The sequence below is a fragment of the Nuphar pumila genome, chromosome 5, assembly GCF_984573655.1.
Source record: "Nuphar pumila chromosome 5, dmNupPumi1.hap1.1, whole genome shotgun sequence".
NCBI classification, from domain to species: domain Eukaryota; kingdom Viridiplantae; phylum Streptophyta; class Magnoliopsida; order Nymphaeales; family Nymphaeaceae; genus Nuphar; species Nuphar pumila.
This window is the reverse complement of record NC_143253.1, coordinates 23,750,960-23,772,751: the sequence shown is the minus strand read 5'-3', so window position 1 is coordinate 23,772,751 and position 21,792 is coordinate 23,750,960. Positions and strand designations below refer to the sequence as shown.

General features: G+C 37.8%; 1 protein-coding gene across 5 annotated transcripts in view; it reads right to left on the bottom strand.

Moving 5' to 3' along the window:
- Positions 1-6,341: 6,341 nt before the first annotated feature.
- LOC149837129 (P-loop containing nucleoside triphosphate hydrolases superfamily protein) overlaps positions 6,342-21,792 on the bottom strand; it is a 34,723-nt gene continuing 19,272 nt past the window's right edge. For all 5 annotated transcript variants that reach the window (XM_090005839.1, XM_090005843.1, XM_090005840.1 and 2 more), the window contains 8 exons: positions 17,245-17,341; positions 17,064-17,144; positions 16,685-16,920; positions 15,981-16,175; positions 15,820-15,910; positions 14,651-14,773; positions 14,418-14,568; positions 6,342-6,898 (listed from right to left, as the gene is read on the bottom strand). In XM_090005839.1, coding sequence (XP_089861965.1) covers positions 6,702-6,898; positions 14,418-14,568; positions 14,651-14,773; positions 15,820-15,910; positions 15,981-16,175; positions 16,685-16,920; positions 17,064-17,144; positions 17,245-17,341 — 1,171 coding nt within the window. In that variant the 3' untranslated portion in view covers positions 6,342-6,701. The remainder of the gene's footprint in view (positions 6,899-14,417; positions 14,569-14,650; positions 14,774-15,819; positions 15,911-15,980; positions 16,176-16,684; positions 16,921-17,063; positions 17,145-17,244; positions 17,342-21,792) is intronic.

Below are 21,792 nucleotides of genomic sequence, written 5' to 3'. Positions count from 1 at the left end.
ATCTTCAAAATTTCAAAATCTTCCAAGTTTAGATTTAAAGTTCACTTTTCCCAATCAGTTTCAACATTTTAAATCATCTCTTCGAAATGTTTTCAAACTTATTTCAAAAATCACTTGAAAAATCTAAAATTTTCGAAGCATTTCTCCAAAAAACATACATCTTTGCATTCTCATTGCACAAGCATAATTCTTTGTGCACTTAGGATTTCATAATAATTACTTAGACAAAATTTAGGCAAAGCAAAAGGCATGAATTCGATCCTTGGTTCGATTACCCCTGATAAAGGCGTCAGGAATTGTTGAACTTCGTACCGACGAACAAATTTCGTCTCTCCATCATTTTCCCATAATATTTCAAAAACGGAGGCGAGTAATTTCAAAATCTTTTTCAAATAAAGGTCAAGTGAGACCTTGCAAAAGAATTCCTCTCTTCTTGCTTTTTTTCTCTTCTCTCTTCTTTCTTTCTTTTATCCCCTTCAAAAAGGAAAAAGAGGCAGAAAGAAAAGAGAAAAAGAGGAAAAATTTTGCAATGATCATACATAAATAGTACTAGAAGTTTTTTTTCATCTAAATTTGACATGAAAGATATGAGATTAGTTGATGTTATACTTGATATTAAATTGATTAGACATTAAAGTGGTTATGCATTAACTGAATCTCACTACATTGAGAAAATATAATCATCATGATTGTAAGCTCGTTGCTACTCCGATTGATCATAGTGTTAAGCTATCGATTAACATTAGAAAGAGCATATCTCAATTGGAGTATGCAAGTATTATTGACAGTCTTAGATATGTTATGAATGAAACAAGACCAGACATAGCTTTCAGCATAAGCAAGTTGAGTCGATACACGAGTAATCCAGAACAAGAGCATTGGGATACAATATATCGAGTCTTGAAGTACTTGAGAGAAACTCTAGAATATAGAATATTCTATGAAAGAGAACTTGTTGTACTTGAAGGGTACAATAATGTAAAGTGAAATTCTGATTCCAATGAATCATTATCCATAAGTGATTGGATATTTACCCTTAGATCTGAAGTAATTGCTTGAGAATCCAAAAAGCAAACTATAATAACACATTCTATAATGAAAGCAGAGTTGATAGCACTAGTATCAGCTAGTATACAAGTTGAATGGCTAAAGAATCTCTTAATGGAGATACCATTAAAAGATAAGTCAGTACCCCTGACAGCTATGTGTTGTGATAGTCAAGCAGCTATATACAAAGCAAGAAGTAATATTTATGGTGAAAAATCTAAACATATCAGTTTAAAGCATAATTATATGAATAGTTTACTCAAGAAATGAATAATCTCAATTGAATATGTAAAATCGTATCAAACTTAGCAAATCCATTGACAAAGGGACTTTCTCAAGATATCATATTTAAGACATCAAAGGGAATAAGGTTAAAGTCTATAAAAGCAATCGCCATTGATGGAAACCCAACCACATGATAAGGGTCAAACCATGTCGAGTAGGTCAATGGAGAGAACAAGTCTACGAATGATTGGATTGAGCACTTAATATTTTTTTCATTCCTGATGTCAAGTGCTCAAAACCTATGTAAAGAGGTTGAGGTCGAATTGAACTCTTAATAAGATTCGTAGGCCTTATGGCTGGGTGTTTCAAACAGGTTTACACCCATGATGGACTTACCTATGTGAGTGTGAAGGTAGAGGTCGCCTTCTATGAGGCTTGACTATGTCTCTAGAGTACTCATGAAACTGAGATACAACACATGACCCTTAATGTTCAGCGTCTATATATTAGACACATTATAACCACCTGAAGTAAAAGTGTATCTTACGTTGTCTGAAAAGTCAATTAGGATTCTTAATTCAAAGGTAACGCTATTGAGGTCTCAGATTGACTAAGACTAAGTAACACTAATGTTAGGTTTTAAACCTAAAATGTACCTTCACCTATGCACTGAAGCTTCGCGAACAACCAGTTGAGTTTGCTTCTCATAGTTTTGATCCACATGAAGGATGGTTGGATTTTGACTCAAAACTACCTAAGTTTATATTCTATTTTCCAATATTTCCTATGTATGTGGGTGTAGGGTTCCCTACAAAAGTTTAGTCACATATTGAAAGTTGTAGGAACTTTATTTATCCTTGTACAGGAGGGTGGTGCTTTAGAGATCATGGTCGACAAGCACATTAGATTTTATTTATATTTATATTTATATTTGGGTTTGGGTTTGGGTTTGGGTTTGGGTTTGGGTTTGGGTTTGAGTTTGGGTTTGGGTTTGGGTTTGGGTTTGGGTTTGGGTTTGGGTTTGGGTTTGGGTTTGGGTTTGGGTTTGGGTTTGGGTTTGGGTTTGCAGTTTGGGTTTCGAATTCGAATTTGGATTCGGATTTGGACCCAACTCGACTCAGCTCGATTTGTTTTTTTTTTATTCAGTTTCGTCTGAGTAGGCTTTAGCCTTTTTGGCACTTAGACAGTTTAATCTAAAGTCCATATAAATCCATTGACCAACCATTATTAACTTTGACTTTGCATTGAATCACCTTTGAATATTACTTGAAACTGTTTGGACCTTGACCTAACATTTTTGCATATGCATTTAAGGTCCAAAATGGTTATTTATTGCATAGACCTTTTGACCTTGACTCGATCAAGTCGCTATTGACCTTGCCAGGGTCAATTTTGTCTATTTTTTCACCCATGTTAGGCTAGCCGTTTTGGGCATTCATGGCTAGCTGTTTGGCCAGCCATGGCCCATAATGGCTAGACGTTTTGGCTGGGGGCTTGGGGCCTATATAAACCAAGGTCCCCTCCTCTTTTCCCATCCCTTATTGCTATCTCCTCTCTATCTCGAGCTCTCCTCTCTTCTCTCGAGTTAAGAAGCTCTCTCTCTCTCTAAATTTGGTGCCTCTCTCTCTCTTGGGTTAGACCCAAATTCAGGTAAAGATTCAGATTTGGTTTAGCCCAGATCCAGCCCTGGTTCTGATCTAGATTCAGTTGTGGTCTAGATCCAGATTCAAATCCAGATCTAGTTATAGTTTGGATCCTTGTCCAAGATCCAGATTCGTTATAACATGGATCCCTATCCAAGATCCAAATCTAGTTGCGGATCAGACCTAACCCAGTTATTGTTAGAATCTAGATCCAAACTTAGGATCCATATATGATTCAACCCTATTTAAAAGGTTAAAGGTGGTCTGTGTCGAGGTTGTTGGGCTCACCCAGTGCAAGGCGTGGCATGAAAGCTCGATTGTATCCTAAGAGCATAGTTGCACAAATACCCATTGCATCAAGCACTTGATCTTAAGTGAAGCAACTATCGCTTGAAAGAGGACACGTTCAAGCGTGCCTTCGAGCTCACCGATTCAATCTCAATTGCCTGACCCACTAAGTAACCTAAATTTTCCAACAAGAACACTCCTTCCTCTTCCATATCATATCATTTAAAACATTGAAAATGTTTTTGTCTGCATTGGTTGTAGGAGTTTTTTCCCTCCACGCTCTCTTAGGTATGACATGGTGCCACCCATCGGCAAACTCTTTGTTCTTGGCTTTTGATTGGTTTGATTTTTGAGAGCATCTACCATCTTTGTGATAAGAGGACCCATGAACAGAGCAAAAGGAGACTTTCGTTTCATACTCCATGCTCTGCTTAAACACCCGATCTTGACCAAGCATCACTTCGATCTCTTTGACTAGAGAAATTTTAATGGAACCTCTATATAGATCCAAGCATAGTGCATGCGGCTGAGTTGTTTCATGTACTCATCTATTTCCAGCAGCTTTGCTCCCAAGTGTTCAGCCATCCCCCAGAAAAACTCCTCTCTCCAACATTCAATTGAGAGATCTAGGAGCCGGATTCATTATGAGACAGTCAATATTCTCTCAAGTTTCCAATCCATGCCTGGTGTCCATCTTTGCACGATCAGGGTGCACCCCACAAGCTTTTAAGCCCCTTAGGATTAGTTGAAAATCATCTTCCTTCGAGACTCTGATCATAAAGAGCCTATTACGTCCCACCGAGAACTGCAGATCTTTAATGCTAAACCATATCCTTTTTAGGTTTTCTGTTGAATCCTGGTACAAATCCAATGTGGCCAATAGGCCTCACACATGGAACCCATATGTTGGATCCAAAATTGGATCCGTGTAATCAAACTAAAATATGGATCTAGGTAATTAGATCCAATGATCCTAGTAGTGGGCCAGGAATCTAATGACCCACTTGAGTAGTGGGCCATTGAGATACAGTGGTGGGCTCAAACTAAAATATGGATCTAGGTAATTAGATCCAATGATCCTAGTAGTGGGCCAGGAATCTAATGACCCACTTGAGTAGTGGGCCATTGAGATACAGTGGTGGGCTTACTTCACATTGGATTCCTAGCATATTGGGGAATCCAAAGAGTTGGTTATGACTGGGTAACGGCTACCCAGGGGAGGATAAATATCATAGCCATTGCCTCTGCAGGAAATACACACACAGAGAGAACTCAATGATTACATCAAGGGATCTCCCCTGAAGCAGTCTGTTAATCTCAATCTATCCCCTTCTCCTCTATCTCACCTTCATTGTACACACCACGATCCTAATTCCTACAGTGGTATCAGAGATAGTTTTTTTGGTGTGTGCAGTGATGCCAGTTGGTCTAAGCTTTCTTCACCGAGAAAACCAAGAACCACTGGCCTGGCCCATGGTACTGACTGCGAAAATCGACTACAACATAAAGTGACACGACAATTGGAGAGAGGTTGTGGAAGGGAGCCCGACGTTGGAAGGGTTTATCCGCTGGATGAACATGTCCGACGACAGCAGAAGAAAAAAAAGGAAACAAAAAAAAAGCTAAAAAAATGAGGGGATTGGCCCTCGTGTCGTGCCGATGGGGTACAGATCAAGGTCCCTATTTTTTGCCGAAAACTATGTCGAAAATGGAAGAGGAGGACAATGACAAGAACGAAAGGGTGCCTAGTGCCGAAAACTATGCCGAAAATGCAGTGCCTAGTGCACAAATAACTCAACAAATAACCAACGAAGAACATTCAGTGTTTTAAATTGGATTTCTTGGAACATAAGAACATTTGCAATACAAGAAATTGTCACAAAGCAGGAAATGGAAAATTAAACAATTGTATTCACCTCAGAGAATTGGAGCTAAAACAAAATTAGCGGAGGAACCAATAACTAGCAACAAAATCAGGGGAACACATTCTAATAACACAACAAAGAATATGAAAATTTTGAAAGATAAACAGCAAATAAACACTCAAAAAACAAAGAAATTTCAATAAACACTAAAAAACAAAGAAAATTTCAAGCAAAAAAAAAAGATCGCCTTCCCTTTTGAGATTGAGAACCAAAGGAAAACAATGTTGGAGCAGGAAACAATGAACCGCATGGAGGAACATCAACATATATAGATAAAGGGGATTTACTAAGGTAACAACAGTAAAACAATGTTTAAAAGGGGATTTAATGAATATGGTGCAATAAAAGTGTTAAAAAGGAGGATTTACTACAGTAAATGCAATAAACAAATGTGAGCCATCAGACTTTCAGGGAGCCACTGGATTCCTTGTGATTCCAGGAGTCCCAAATACCTCCTCTCTGTACGCAGGGACTTTAAATTTGAAATATTGGGAATTTGGAGTTGGCAGATTACTTGATGTGATTCACGCTTCCCTCAAATCCTTATTCCAATCAGCCTCCAACTTTTTCTACAATAGGCCAACTCAGATAACTACCTCAGATTACACCCCATCCCCTATAATGACAGGCTCCCAAACACAGCCTTTAGTATGATTATCAACAAGTAGGGTGGCAACTAAGGTTTTCAATGGTCTGGTATGACCTGAATCTGATCCAATCAGATCCAAATAAGAGATGGGTCTAGACTTACTTACACAGGTCTGATAGCTAATCAGTCCAGAATCTTAGGGAGCCGAGTACTATATATGCCCGGTCTTATTTAAAAAATTTATACCAGACATAGGTCCAACTCAAATCCCAATTAGGATTCATTATTTTCAATGTAGCATGATCCGCGCCATAGGCAATCAAACCCAGTTCTTTTTGTGCCCAAGCCAGGTCCAGTTGGTCCTGGTTCTCCAGATCCGGTATTAGCACCTTAAACTCAGACCTGCGTCCACCCAAGTCGAGTGCAGATCTAAACCAAGTACAGCCCTAGAGACAACAGGCAGCCCCCAGAGCAAGTACGGACCAAAAATACCCTCTAAACCAAGCAGCCCCAGGGCAGATTCTGCAGGCCGATCTACCAAATGCTTCGAGCTACAATCAACTGTGGCTAAAATACACAGAGCCCAGCTGGTCCAGTAAGTATCCATCAAAAAAATGCATATAGGTCATCAACCATATGGCCCATTTGGACTTCTAAGATCAGAACAAAACATTATTATTTCAGAGAATCTCCATATCCGAACCTACTTTAACAAATAATTAGAAAACAAAAAAATCTATAATTATATCCAAATTTTAGATTGACAAAATACAAAATTTGAAGCACACCATCCAAGGTTTCAGATCATTGATCCAAATGCAGGCTCACACATGGGTACTAGACGCCACACCATCGCTGAAGCATCCGGATGTTCAATTAGTGTACCAGTCAGGCAGATGGTGTCCTCATCAAGAAGTGGAACTAACCAGGTTGCTCGATGCGCAAAACAGCAACTGAGTGTACGCACCTTCAATTTAAAAAATGCTAGTATGGGCCCGTGGATATCGAATCTCGCTGTGGCCTGTGTTTTCTCTTCCTAAGCTTTGGCAGGGTAAGGATCCATGAAGGGACCTCACAGCCTGATGCCACCATCACGTTTGAGATATTCCGTAAGAAAGGAAGGTCGGCTTCTGTATATAATGTGATCGCCTCGCCTCTCCTCCCTGCTCTTCCAGACCGACCTGAGTCAAGTAATGCATGCAGGAGTGACGGATATTGATAAGAAAAAATATTACAAGCCATCAGCGAATGCACACCACAGCGAGATGATTGGTTAGGACTCAAGAAACCAGCATAATCATTATTTCAATATAAAGTAAGACTGATGAAGTGCTTAAATTTGAAGGTACCAAATTAATCTGGCACTTGGTACAGCGAGGCATAGATTATCAGCAGCAGGGCAAAGCATCAGGTGTCATGTGATCAAATCGGCCAAGTCCACGGGGTTCGTAGGTTTGGTCCAGTTTTCTCATACCAAACCTGACAGAAATTGGGCCCAAACACGGCTTGGTTTCAGTGGTTTGGGTGGGGCATCCCATTAAAGAAATTATTAGAAAAAACATCCCATTAAAGAAATTATTAGAAAAAAAAGAAAAAGTGATCTGCATCCAGTTCCCTTCCTTGCAAGTTGCAAGTCTCTCTCTCTCTCTCAAGGGATGCCCAGAAAACAAATATGGACCAACCAGGTAGGTCATGGGCTTGACTGTACAAGGCCCGATAAGACTTGGGTGATGGATTATCAAGTTCAAGTCAGGACCTTATTTGTCAAAAGCGCTAGTCGGAGCTTAGGCGGAAAACACCTAAAAGGACCAGTCAGGGCCTAAGCGGGATCAAAAAAACAAATCATTAAGAAAAACAAAAATATTACAATAAATAGTTAAATTTAGTAACAAACATATAAATGTAACTAAGGATGAAGTGTGGAATTCAGTGTAACATGTACAAAATTCATGAAATTGTGTAATCTTAAAAATACACCAAAGCTTGGGGCACACCATCCGGTTATTCTATATACATACATACATATAGATAGAGAGAGAGAGAATGAGAATTATCTTGTTCCTGTTTCGTTAGGTTACTGTTAGGACCCTCCAAAAATCATAGTTTTTAGATGTTTTATAATCAATCTGAACCGTTATATCTGTTTATGATTGTTGCAGAATGGAGAACATGTAATTAATTAAACATCTTTATGTTCATATGTGTATTTTAAAGAAGTAAAAAAAAATGGTTAATATCGTACTAAAATTTCATGATAAAATGTTCACATTTTTTACATCAAATAAATTTGAAACAAAGCTTGGGGCATACCATCCGGTTATTCTATATAGATACATACATATAGATACATAGAGAGAGAATGAGAATTATCTTGATCCTGTTTCGTTAGGTTACTGTTAGGACCCTCCAAAAACAATAGTTTTTAGATGTTTTATAATTAATTTGAACTGTTATATCTGTTTATCATGGTTGCTGAATGGAGAACATGTAATTAATTAAGCATCTTTATGTTCATATGTGTATTTTAAAGAAGTAAAAAAATCATTGGTTAATATCGTACTAAAATTTCATGATAAAATGTTTCACATTTTTTACATCAAATAAATTTGAAACAAAGCTTGTTTCTCAATAAATAAGTATTGATAAACACATCTAATGGTCCTGTTGAGAATAGGTGGTTTTAAGTTTGAGCCTTCTTAGATTAGAGGCTATTTGAAATTTTATTTAATAATGGGCTTAGATGTAATTTATTCTTTTTAGCCTCTCTCTATTTAACATAGAAAGAAGCCCTAATAATAAGTGTTAACGAATTTTCTATTGTGCAGCCGACTCTCTCTCTCTCTCTCTCTCTCTCTCTCTCTCTCTCTCTCTCTCTCTCTCTCTCTCTCTACACAGGTGGTTGTATATCGCATCTTTCTTCTACATGGTATCAGAGCCCTCGATCTCGGGAGCGTCATCAATAGGGACTGATCTTCACCAACGAAAAAAAAAACTTTTCTTGAAATCAGGTTTGTTGTTTTTTCTGTCGTGGAAGATCTGATAACAGATCTGGGATTTTACCCAGATCTGTCATCAGATCTAAGGGAGCATATGTGGAGTCGTAACCCTTGAGCTCCTCAGTTTGGAGTTTTTTTCTCTGCCGTGATCTTTTGTTGCCGAGTTTTGTTCCTGCTGTTTGGGAGCAGCAGAAATTTTCATTTCCTGTGTTGTTGCGTGCCTGCCGTGATTTCCTGTTGTTTGGGAGCAGCAGAAATTTTCTTTCCTGTGTTGTTGCGTGTGATCGAGATATGATTGATCTGTTTAACCGTGCCCTGAAGACTTATTGGTTGTCGAGCCTTATATGTTTGGAGAACAGCAGTTGTCGTGATTTCTTTTGTGTCTGCATATTATCGTTGGTCGTGATGTGTTTGGGAGCAGCAATAGTCGTGATTCCTGGACTTTAGTTGGTTGGTTTATTTCAGAATATGGATTTTAGCAGTCGTGATTCCCTGCTGTGTCTTGGTTTTTTTTCATGCGTGCTGTGAAAGAAGCATGTTAGTTTAAGTTATCCTTCTGTCGTGGAAACAGCAGGTGTGATTCCCTGCTGTGTTGGAAAATTTCCCTGTTTGTGGGCTGTTGTTTTCTTTTTTGTCGTGGAAACAACAGGTGTGATTCCCTGCTGTGTTGAAAAATTCTTCTTGAGCACTTGCTGTTCAAGTGAGGTAATCTGATTTTTTTTAATTGAATTACATCTTCAGTATGGCTGAAACTTCGAAATGTGATTCCAAAATGAAACATATTGGGGAGTATAAGACTTTTGCCAATCCCTTCTCGTACGGCTCTTCCGTAAGGTTGAATGAAACCAACTATGCCAGGTGGTCCAGAACTTTTATGATGTCGGTATCTGGACATCGTCGAAAACATATTTTGTTGGAAGACGAACCCACTGAAAAATTGGGAAAATATGTTACTTGGGATGAAGATAATGACATAGTTATGTCATAGATCATGAATAGTGTCGAACCCCATATTGCAGATGGATTAATTTACTATAATACAGCTAAACTGATGTGGGACAATCTTCGAGATACGTACTCACAAGAGACTAATGTGAGTCGTATCCTGCAAGTCAAACAGGAGATATATAATTTGCAGCAGGGAGATCAGACCTTGGCCCAGTACTATGCCTCTGTCAAAGTTGCGTTTGAAAGACTTAATGCTCACAGGCCTCTTTGTTGCTCGAAGCAAAAGGATCATCAAGAACAAACCATGGTTGCTCGCTTTCTTACAGGTCTCTCTTCAGAATTTTCTGTTGCAAAAGTCCAAATGTTGACTGGATTAGATGTACCTACTCTTGCTGATGCATACAATCGTCTAAGTATACTTGTGATCTCTCTTCCACAATCTCAGCCTATGACACAGTCATCTGCTCTTGTTGTCTCATCTGGTTATGGGCGTGGAAATATTCAGAATATCAGAGGACGAGGTCGTGGACGTGGTATGGGAGGCAGAGGAAAGCTTCAATGTACATTCTGTGGAAAATCTGGACATTTAGAAGATCGTTGTTGGGATAAACATGGTCGGCCAACCTCTTCTTCTTCAAAGTCATATGTTCCTAAAGCAAATGTTACTACTCTCGAGGCAATAAATGTACATGATAATATCTCTGCAAGTGACAGTATCACCCTTAGTCGTGCTGAATATGATGAGCTGATAGCTCTTCGCCCTTTGAGTTTCACTCCTCCTGTAGCTGGTGTTGCCTACTTAACAGGAAATCATCTTCATCTGACTGACAGTAAGTGGATTATTGACTCTGGTGCATCCAGACACTTGTGTGGAAATTCACTTGTTTTTTCAGATCTAAAGGATATTAAGGCTCAGCTTGGAGTCTCGTTAGCTGATGGGAGTTCCTCCCCGGTTGTTGGTCAGGAAAATATTTTTATATCCTCCTCCTTACAGTTGAAAAATGTTCTTCATGCTCTAAACTTTCCTCAAAGTTTACTCTCTGTTAGTTGTCTTACAAAAGAACAAAACTGTAGAGTAATATTTGATTTGATGGGTTGTCATTTTCAGGATTTGCTGACGGGGAAGAAGATTGGTGGAGGCTATGAAGAAAACGGAGTCTACTACCTACATCATCCAGTGGGTAATGTTCATGCTGCAGTGGTTCACTCATTCAGTCCTGTTCAGTGGCATAGTCGCCTTGGTCATCCTTCATTGTCAAAGCTTCGTTCGGTCTTTCCTCAAATTCCTTCCACTACATCATTTCAGTGTGAAGCATGTCAGTTGGGCAAGCATCATCGAAGTTTGTTCCCCTCGAGTAAGAGTCAGTCTACTAATAAAGTTTTTGAACTTCTACAAGCAGATGTACGGGGTCCTAGTAGGATTCCTACTAGGACTCAGTGTCGTTACTATCTTGTTATTGTTGATGATTTCTCTAAGTTGTCATGGGTGTTTTTAATAAAAGAACGATCTGAAGTTCCAAGTATTATCAAATCCTTAATTCTTGAAATAAAAACTCAATTTGAATCTATTGTCAAGATTGTTCGCACTCATAATGCTCTTGAGTTTAAATCAAAATGTTTGTTACAATTTTACCAAGATCATGGCATTCAACCCCAAACGTCCTGTGCCTATTCATCTCAACAAAATGGGGTGGTTGAGCGAAAACATCGGCACCTGCTTGATGTTGCCCGGACCATTATGATTCAATCTAATGTTCCTGCGCTATACTGGGGTGATGCGATTACCACTGCTTGCTATCTGATCAACCGCAAGCCTTCGTCTTCTGTTGGTGATCAAATTCCATTACATATCCTAAAACCTAATGCCCCACTTTTTCTTTCTCACCCAAAATATTTGGATGTGTTTGTTTTGTCCACAAACTTGGCCCTGACCGTGATAAATTAGTTGCTCAGGCTACAAAATGCATATTTATAGGTTATCCCAAAAATCAAAAAGGATATCGATGTTATGATCCTATTTCTCGCCGAGAGCATGTCAGTGCGGATGTATCTTTCTTGGAATCCACTCCATATTACACTAATACCGGTTCCCCGCTGCAGGTTGATCCAACTGAGTCTTTTCCATTACCTATACCTCATTTTCCTTTGGAATTTGTGCCCTCATTACCAAACCAAACTTCATTCTCTTCCAGATTTAATAATCCTTCATTGGTATATGTGCGTAGAGCTCCACCTCCGCAAGTGCCTTCATCTTCTTCTTCTCCTGAAGTAAGTTCTACTGACAATAGTGATCTTCATGATGATGATAACATGCCTATTGCTCTACGCAAGGGGACACGACAATGTACCTTATATCCCATATCTCATTTTGTCTCCGATGCCAGAATTTGAAATCAGATGAAAACTTTTATTTCAGCCTTATCTGCTGAAACTATTCCTCTGACTATCAACAGGCAGAGCTTGATAACCGCTGGAAGCTGCCCATGCAAGAAGAAATGGATGCTTTAGTATCTGGGATCTAGTTGATTCCCCAGCAGATGCTGACATTGTTGAATGTAAATGGGTATATACAATAAAGTACAAAATTGATGGTTCTATTGAAAGGTACAAGGCCAGATTAGTAGCAAAAGGGTATACTCAGACATATGGTATTGATTTCTTTGAAACATTTTCTCCGGTTGCACGGATGGGTACCATTCGTCTTGTTCTCTCAGTGGTTGTTCATCATGGTTGGAGCTTGTACCAATTAGATGTGAAAAATACATTTCTATATGGTGATCTATCTGAGACTGTTTACATGCAACAACCTCCAGGATTCGAGGTTGAGGGGGAGTGTCAGAAGGTGTGTAGATTGAGAAAGGCGATTTATGGCTTGAAACAAAGTCCTTGTGCATAGTTTCAAAAGTTGTTTGAAGTGATGTCACGCTTTGGCTTTAATAGGTCAGCAGCAGATCATACACTATTTATCAAGAAAACTAACTCTGGCATGGTTGTTATGGTGGTATATGTGGATGACATCATTCTTACAGGAGATGATGTGAAAGCTATTGAAGCCACAAAGGCTCATCTTCAAAAACACTTTGTTACAAAAAACCTTGGTTCACTTAGATATTTTCTGGGGATAGAAGTTGCCAGGAGCCGTGAAGGGATGGTTTTGTCTCAACGGAAGTATGTTCTTGACTTATTAAAGGAAACGAGAATCTTGAGAGCTAAACCAACAAATATTCTCATGGACCATAAAGTTCAGTTGTTTGAAGAAGGGGTCAAAACCGGTTGATAGCAAAAGCTATCGTTCCCTATTAGGGAAGCTACTGTATGTAACTGTGACCAGGCCGGATATTGCTTTAGCAGTAAGCAAAAGTTAGTCAGTTTATGGACAAACCAACAGAGGTACACTGGAATGCAACTATAATGATTCTCAGATATCTAAAATCTTCTCCTGGAAAGGGGTTATTGTTCAGGAAAGGTGAAACTCTGGAGATAGTGGCTTATTCTGATGCTGACTATGCAGGATCTGTAGTGGATAGAAAATCTACCACGGGATTCTGTGTGTTTCTGGGAGACAACTTGATTTCTTGGAGAAGTAAGAAACAAAATGTGGTTTCTAGGTCGAGTGCAGAATCAGAATATCAGGCTATGGCCCAAACAACTGCTGAATTGATGTGGGTTCGTACTGTTCTTCATGATCTTCAGGTGAAGGTTTCCTCTCCTATGACCATGATGTGTGATAACAAGGTTGTAACATATATAGTGAACAATCCTGTCTTTCATGAGAGAACAAAGCACATTGAGGTTGATTGCCACTATGTAAGAGATATGGTTCAAGCTGGTCATATCACTACAAAATATCTAAAGTCAGAAGACCAAGTTGCAGATATGTTTACAAAGCCTCTTGCTAGACCAAATTTCTCAAAATGTTGTGACAAGCTGAGCATGATTGATATCTATGCTCCAGCTTGAGGGGGAGTGTTGAGAATAGGTGGTTTTAAGTTTGAGCCTTCTTAGATTAGAGGCTATTTGAAATTTTATTTAATAATGGGCTTAGATGTAATTTATTCTTTTTAGCCTCTCTCTATTTAACATAGAGAGAAGCCCTAATAATAAGTGTTAACGAGTTTTCTATTGTGCAGCCGACTCTCTCTCTACACAGGTGGTTGTGCATCGCATCTTCCTTCTACAGGTCCAAAATTGAACATAAAATACCTAAAACTTTGATATTTGGAGGGTCTTAATGGTGACGTAAAAAAAAAGGATAGGATAAACCCCATTCCCATATATATATATATATATATATATATATATATATATAGAGAGAGAGAGAGAGAGAGAACTGAAAAAACATATTTTATATATGTGTGTGCGTTCGTGTATGGTTCCTAGGCAGCCTAGGTCAAAAAATAGAGCCCTACCGCCTAAACCCATAAGCCTAGGTGGTGTCTCTATGCTTAGCCCACCTAGGTGGAGCCTAGTCGCAGCTTTTGACAACTAAGGTCAGGGCAGGCTGGGCCAGTGTTTTTACAAGAGAGATGAACAAATTGTAAGCATATAATTAATTGATTAAATAAATGGAACTTATCATCATCCTTAGTTTAGTATTTGTACAAGGTAGATGATCAATTCAAAGATTCACTTCAGAAGGCAAAGTGGCTGAACAGGTTTATCATCTTCATCATTATCAACAATTGATATTCATTGTAGCATGGATTTTGAATATTGATTAAATCCAAACAGAATGTAACCCCAGTCAGAAGCATACCTATGCGATGTATGTATGTTGCAGCTGACTCCGGAAAGTCATAGTTGATCACACAGTTGACACCCTTAAAATCCATTCCGCGAGAAATAACATCAGTTGCAATTAAAACCCATGTCTTGCCCTCACGGAAGCTATCCACTGCATTTTCACGCTGAAAAAACCAAAGAGTTTAAAGAGGACGATTAAGAACACAAGTTATCACACCATGCATGAAGCTTTTGCTCAAGAATTACCTCTGTCTGAGTCAGATCAGCATGGATAACACCAGCCCTAATGTTAGCAAACTCTAGTTCTCCGTAGAGCTCCTTTGCTCGTTCTTTGCTTTGAACAAATAGTAATATAGGTGGGTTGAGACTCTGCTGACCGCCAAATGCATGAGCAACATGGTAAAAGAACACACAAACTTAAACACCAACAGTAAAAAAAAATAGAAGATTTTGACATATTCCAGACACATGGAGGACATGCCATGAAACACTCATGAGCACCTGTTTCATTTTCCTGTTCTTTTTCTCCATCATCAATGAACCATCAAACATTATGCCAAATCAGAAATAATTGAGTTCAGAATGCCTTTGGCGTGAAAAAGTGGATTCTACACCTAATCAATACAGAGCTTTTACCCCTATGCTATTCAAATAGAAGATTTTGACATATTCCAGACACATGGAGGACATGCCATGAAACTCATGAGCACCTGTTTCATTTTCCTTTTTTTCTTTTTCTCCATCACCAATGAACCATCAAACATTATGCCAAATCAGAAATAATTGAGTTCAGGATGCATTTGGAGTGAAAAGCGGATTCTACACTATTCAATACAGAGCTTTTACCACTATGCAATAGCAACCAAAGCTAAAAAATTTATCCTAGTGTTTTTAAAGCATTGTGCCATTAACTCTCAACTATATTACTAACTTCAGGCACATAAGTGATAAACATTCAATAACCACGCAGCCACATTGTCATACATAATCAGACATACCGGTTTGGAGTAGATTACTGGAAAAAACTTCAACTAGCTTTTCACCTAATCGCTACAGATATTGTACGCAAAGCAATTTGGATTCCTGGATTCAGTTCTCAAACGAGATCAGTCATTTAGTCAATTGGATCTTGAAAGGCTTAGTGATTCTAATAAAACGGTAATGAGATGGTTGGAACTTGTGGAGGCACGTCCCAACACAGACTGAAGCTGTTAAGACCACTATAACCTATCACGAATAGATGCAGTTAAATACTGATAGGAAAATCTTTATGTGGAACTTGCCAAGAGCCTAACAGAAAAACTTCTCGGGCAATTTCACTGCATTTAGGACAAAAAAAGAGGCTTGCCATTTACATGAAATATCAAGTACGCTATGCAAGGAATCTCAATTCAACATGTATTGCAGCAACATACCTCTGCAAAAAACTGTCGAAGTGCAATCAGCTTTCCTTCTTCACTCCCCGCAAATATTAGCTTCTGTTGTATCATGTTTGAGGCTGAATTCCTAGTAGAAGTCAAAATATTAGAACGCGCGACTTACCTACTCTAGAGGTTAAGTAGCAGAAAATACTCACTTTCTACCCACAATAATTCGAACAGCATCGTGCATAATTGTACGTGCAAGTTCTTCAACAGAATCAGGTAATGTGGCGCTGAATAAAGAGCGAATAATTGAAGGATTTGAGCATGCATTAACAACTGCATCAATCTGCTCCACAAACCCAAGCTCAAAAAGCTTATCCGATTCATCCAAGACAAGATACTCAACCCTGTAAACAATCAACAAGATAATCAGCAGGATGTCCCTAGTAGAGGTGCAATTTCACTTTTAAGCCAACATAGGGCATTCTTATTGAAGGCCAAGTTCCATCAAAATCATAATGAGAGACGCAATAGATTTGCTTTTCTTTCATTTTTCTTGTCAACAAAAACCATCAATAAGATGAATTAAGTACAATGTCCTCTAACAATTACTCATCTGAATTCATGAAATAGTTGGGAACTCTGCAGTGGGCAGTTTCTATACTGACACCTCCATTTACACTAAGATATTCTTCATACTGCTTTTCCAGGGAACAGTTATACATGATTTTGTTAATAAACTGTCATCAAGTTATATGGCCAGAAGGTTCTCCAAGTATAAATTGCATCTCTACATAATTATTTTCTCATAGAATATTAAACAAAACCCAGAAAAGATTCAGAAGTCATATAGCAACTAAATCACCTTATAAGAACTAAAAATTGTTGCAAAATTACAAATCCCACCAATAAATACCTGCTCAAGTCAAGATTTCTCTTGGTGATGGCATACTCCAATCGAAGAGGTGTCGATACAAGGATGTCACATGGCATTTTCTTGAAATCTCCACATCTAGATAGTTCCTTAGTCATTAATCTGATGAAGAATTTTTTTCTTCCTTTAGCAAATTTTTTGCATTCTCGAGTTGTTTGAGCAGCTAATTCTCGAGTAGGACAAAGAATTACAGCACGAATCCCATCCTTTGACCCTTTCTAAAGGTGAAGAAAGAAGTTATATAAAGCCAATCAAAGGATCACAAATTCAACAAAAAGTTAATACCACCTTTGTCAACACAAAACATACTCTGAAAAAGTAACAAAAACAACAAAGTGAAGATACAACAGCAAATCAGTACCTTCAGCTTCATCAGAATAGGACAGAGAAAAGCTAAAGTTTTCCCAGAACCAGTAGGTGCACAAGCAAAGCATTCACGTCCCTGACAATTTTGAGGTCATGAGAGAACCAAAATATAAATAAAGGAGTTGAACCAAGAACATAAACAAAGATTTCAATACAGCTAGATTAAAAGTTCATACCGAAAGGAGTACTGGAATAGCCTGCCTTTGGATAGGTGTGGGCTCTTTAAAACCAAGCTCTGATAAATTTTGCAGCAAGCGCGATTTACATTTATACCTGTGAAATAAAGCAACGAATATCTGGAAGTTTACATTCATAAACCTGGGAATGATACAATTTAAAGCAATCTTCAAAATAACAACAAATGGGAAAATGTTTGTGATAAATCAACTGAACAAACAGATAGGCAATAGGAATGCTCCAATTTTGAAGGACTGTAAGATAAGATGACATTTGGAAAAATACCTAGATAGTTATTAATATCCATGAATGTTAACTGTAATAATGACAGAATCTTTTCTGCCAAGAGTTGGAACCCAAGATCCTAGTTGGTCAGACATAAAATCACATAAAGTTGTCAAATAAATATGTGGACATGCTGTCAAAGGAAAGCTGCGCAACGAACTATTCAATACAATCTCCCATGGATCCAAAGAGAAAAGGTAAGATTAAAGTCTTGACATCTCATCAGAATGAAGACAATCCAAAAGAAATCAACTACCATTCATAAATCAATCACATACAATATAAACATATTACATATGCTAAAAATGGAAAGAACTAAAAGACATGAAGCTCTACAAAGAAAAAAATTTCTTAAATGGAAAAAAGTCTGCATCAAGGCTCAATAAACACAACTCTCTGCTATGCACACTTGCACAAACTACAACTTAAAATCCATTTGTTTCAGCCTTGGAAAAAATTCCTTGTCCTTGGGTTTCAAATGCTACTAACACGTCCAAATGAAGCACTTTTATTCCCTTCCTTTGGTTCTTTTCTCTTCCATATTCATCACTTCTAACAATAGAGAGACTGTTCTTTGAAGTTATGAATGCACCTTCAGCACTTAAACCAGATCTTACATACCAATTCTCCAACAATTTATCCATCTTTGATTGAGATTGAGCACACCGCTTTGCACTCATTTGACATGTCAGTTGGTTCAGTAGTTGCACACTGACATTAAATCAATACAATGATTCATGTAGTTATAGCGTGGTATGACATCAGCTACTCGTCAGGCATAAAGCCACTATCTTATAGAAGAGAACAAAGAGTCCGAATATGATTAACTTCAATGACTTGAATGCACTAAAACATGCTCTACGTGAATCACTTCCTTGAAGAACTTCAGCAGGGGAGTTTCTTAATCTCATTTATAAAAGAATTGGTGAGAAAATCTTTCATTAGCATTGGACAACCTCATCCTTCCATAAGTATTCCTTTGACGTGTTGAATTTTTCTACTAGAACAAAGAGTAGGCAGAAAAGACAATTGGATTAAGATCACAGAAAAACTTAAAAATGAAGGGAACCAAATGTCATCACTTAACATAAATACAATAAATTTCAGAACAATAAGACCCCCAAAATATTGAATTTCTGAAGTCCTTCTTAAGTCTCTACCAAAATGACGTGTGCAAAGAATTCCACCATGAGCCATACTAAGAGAGATTGACATTAGAATAATTGTCTTCTGAAGTCCTTAAGTCTCTACCAAAATGACTTGTGCAAAGAATTCCACCATGAGCCATACTAAGAGAGCTTGACATTAGAATAATTGTCTTCTGAAGTCCTTCTTAAGTCTCTACCAAAATGACTTGTGCAAAGAATTCCACCATGAGCCATACTAAGAGAGCTTGACATTAGAATAATTGTCTTCTGACCTCGTTTTTTTATGCAATAGGTGTTCCCTCATTTCTTCATTACTTTTGAGACTATGTAATATGGTGTATTTTCACACTTAGTCATTTTTAGATTTTTCGAAAATTTGGCTAAGTATAGAGGAAAAATCGGTAGATTCTCGATTTTAGGCCGACGCTTTTGAGTCTAGGCTTGGCCCAGGTCTCATCGGCAAGGCCTAAACGAGCCGCTTAAAATGTGAGAAAAAGTTTTATTTTCAACCTTTATATTCGAGTGAATATCGGGTTATTTTCGGATGAATTTTAGAGGTGAAATTCAAGCTATATATCGTTGGATGCGTCTTAAAATTTTGAGCATAACGATATTTTACTTTTTTGAATTCGGGCTACGGTGAGCCCAAAAATTCCATTTTTCAAAAAAGAACCACCTCGACGGGCCAAGTTTGGATTTGGATCGGACTAGATCCAATGCTTTTGATCCAAATTAATATGGATCTGGACTCTATCCAAGACCCATATTAATTAGAAATTGGTTCAACTCAGGCTCCAATTGGGGTTTGGATATGTATTTGGATCTTGGATCTGGATCAAGGTCTAAAACCCATACCCAACAAAAAGACAACTTTAAATTCACTTTTTAAATTTAAATTGAGGTTATTCAGAGTTAAAAGGACTCCCAGAGGGATAAGGGACCCTCTGGAAGTTTATAAAAATTTAATTATTAATAATTAATTAATTAATTTTATTTAATTCCAAATTTCAATTCTTGTAAACTAATTAGGATTCCATAGGAGAGTCCTTAACTAGGTTTAAGAAAAATAAAGAAGGTTTGAAAAAGTTTAATTGAATTAGGAAAGAAGTTTTGAAAAGTCAACTTTAGAGTTTGAAAAAAAAAACTGAAAAGTGAGAGAGTGAGCATCGCAAAAGGGGAGAGCTCTCTCTCTCTCCAGTCCTCTCTAGAAGGGGCTGGGGAGGGGGGGCGTCACTCCCCTTGTGGCCTATAAAAAGATCAAAAAAAAATATAGACTCTAAGAGAGAAAGAAAGAGAAAGAGAAAGGGAGAAAAAAAGAGAGAATGAGAGGAAAAGAGAAGGAAGGAGGAAGAGGAAGAAGATCAAGGAAGAGATCTTTTTCATCTCCAACCGTCCGGTGTTTTCATCCATCCATCCTTAGTTTTTTTTCAATCTACGGTTAAGGTACGGGTCTTTCTCTTGTTTCAAATGAGAAAAAAGCATGAATTTGAATTTCATGCAAGATTTTAGTGAAAATTCATGAGAAAGGAGTAAATCTGAATATTTACTCTAAGATTTATGGTTAAAATTAATGTATTTTCTCTTTTTTGAATTTATTTTGGAACCAAAATATGCGTGTAAGTATATATATATAATGTGTCGCAGATCTGGGTGCTAATGTTTTGAAAAAAAAAGTGCGTTGCGGTCTGCATTTAGTTGTATCTTTTTATGCATACTTTCTGTTTATTACTGTTCTTATGTTAAAACAGAATTTTTATCATGTTAGGACAGTATGTTTAATGGCATATTTCATGGCAAATGGTTGTGTAATGGGGTTATGTGGAAGCTGATTGTAAAATCAATGCAGGCATGCATGTTTGCAAGACTATTTGTTTACATGTGCTCACCAAAATGAAAACTTTCATATGCACGACTGTGAACGGGTATTCATATGCATATTTGAGCATAAAGTCTGAATTTGTATAAATATTGACCATATGAAACTGTTATGCATGCATATCCGAAATAGAACATATTTAATTTCTGCACATTGAAGCTTCTTTGCTCATGTTTTTGTATAGTTACTGGGCAGCCCAGACCAGCCCAGCCGAGTCATACTCGGCTGGCTTGTCAGGCCCTGGCGAACCTACACAGGCTCGGCCTGTGCAGGGTGGTTGCAAAAATTTTCGGCTGGGTATGCACACCTGTGATTGTGGGCCGACTGGCAGCCTGTCAAGCCTTGGCACCTCTTTTAGGCCCAACCACTTGTTGGCTGCACATGGTATTTAAAAAAAATAACATTGACAAAAAAAAACAGGAAACACTTTTAAACAATAATTTTATTTTCTGTTTCCTTATGTTATGCAATTGGGGCCCGGCCGACCAGAGGGCTAGACCCAGCCCGACCCAGTCGGCTGAGTCATTTGTCTACAAAAATTTTGTTAAAGAAAATAACATTGCATGCTATTCTTTTTTATATTAATTGTCCAGACTTTTGACTAAATAATATGCAGGTTGTTATATAATCCAATTTGTTAGTTCATGCTTATTGCTTATACCTGCGTAACTTGAATAGAATTCAGTTATGCATGTTAATTTTCATATTTGCCACTTGTATTAAACATAGCCTTATGCATGCAAAAGAATGATATTTTTCACATGCTTAGACTTGTTATGTATGATCAAGGTGTTAATGCAAAGTTACTTTATGTGCACGTGCATACATGAAAGTAATGTGTTTTGGCATGTGCTTCAGAGCATGAGTACATGTTTACTTTGAAAACGTTCATGAATAGAAGCATGTAATTAGCATGATTATATGAACACATGCATATGAATATTGTTGTTGATGCTCATCTCTAAATTAGCATATGTGATTATGCACTGAAAAGCATATGAAAAGAATGCATAAGTAGCATGTTCTTTATGATTTTTGCATGAATGCATCGATTATCAAAAATGAATCATCGTAGGCCGTGAGAGCCTTGAGCATATGTTGCTCCTTATTTTAGTTGTTTATGCATGGCAAAAATAAAAAATGATAATATTATTCTAATTGCCCAATTCCATGTTGCCATGGGCTGTGGTCCCGTGAAAAGTGATTTGCGAATCTGTGTTATTAATTTTGCATATTGA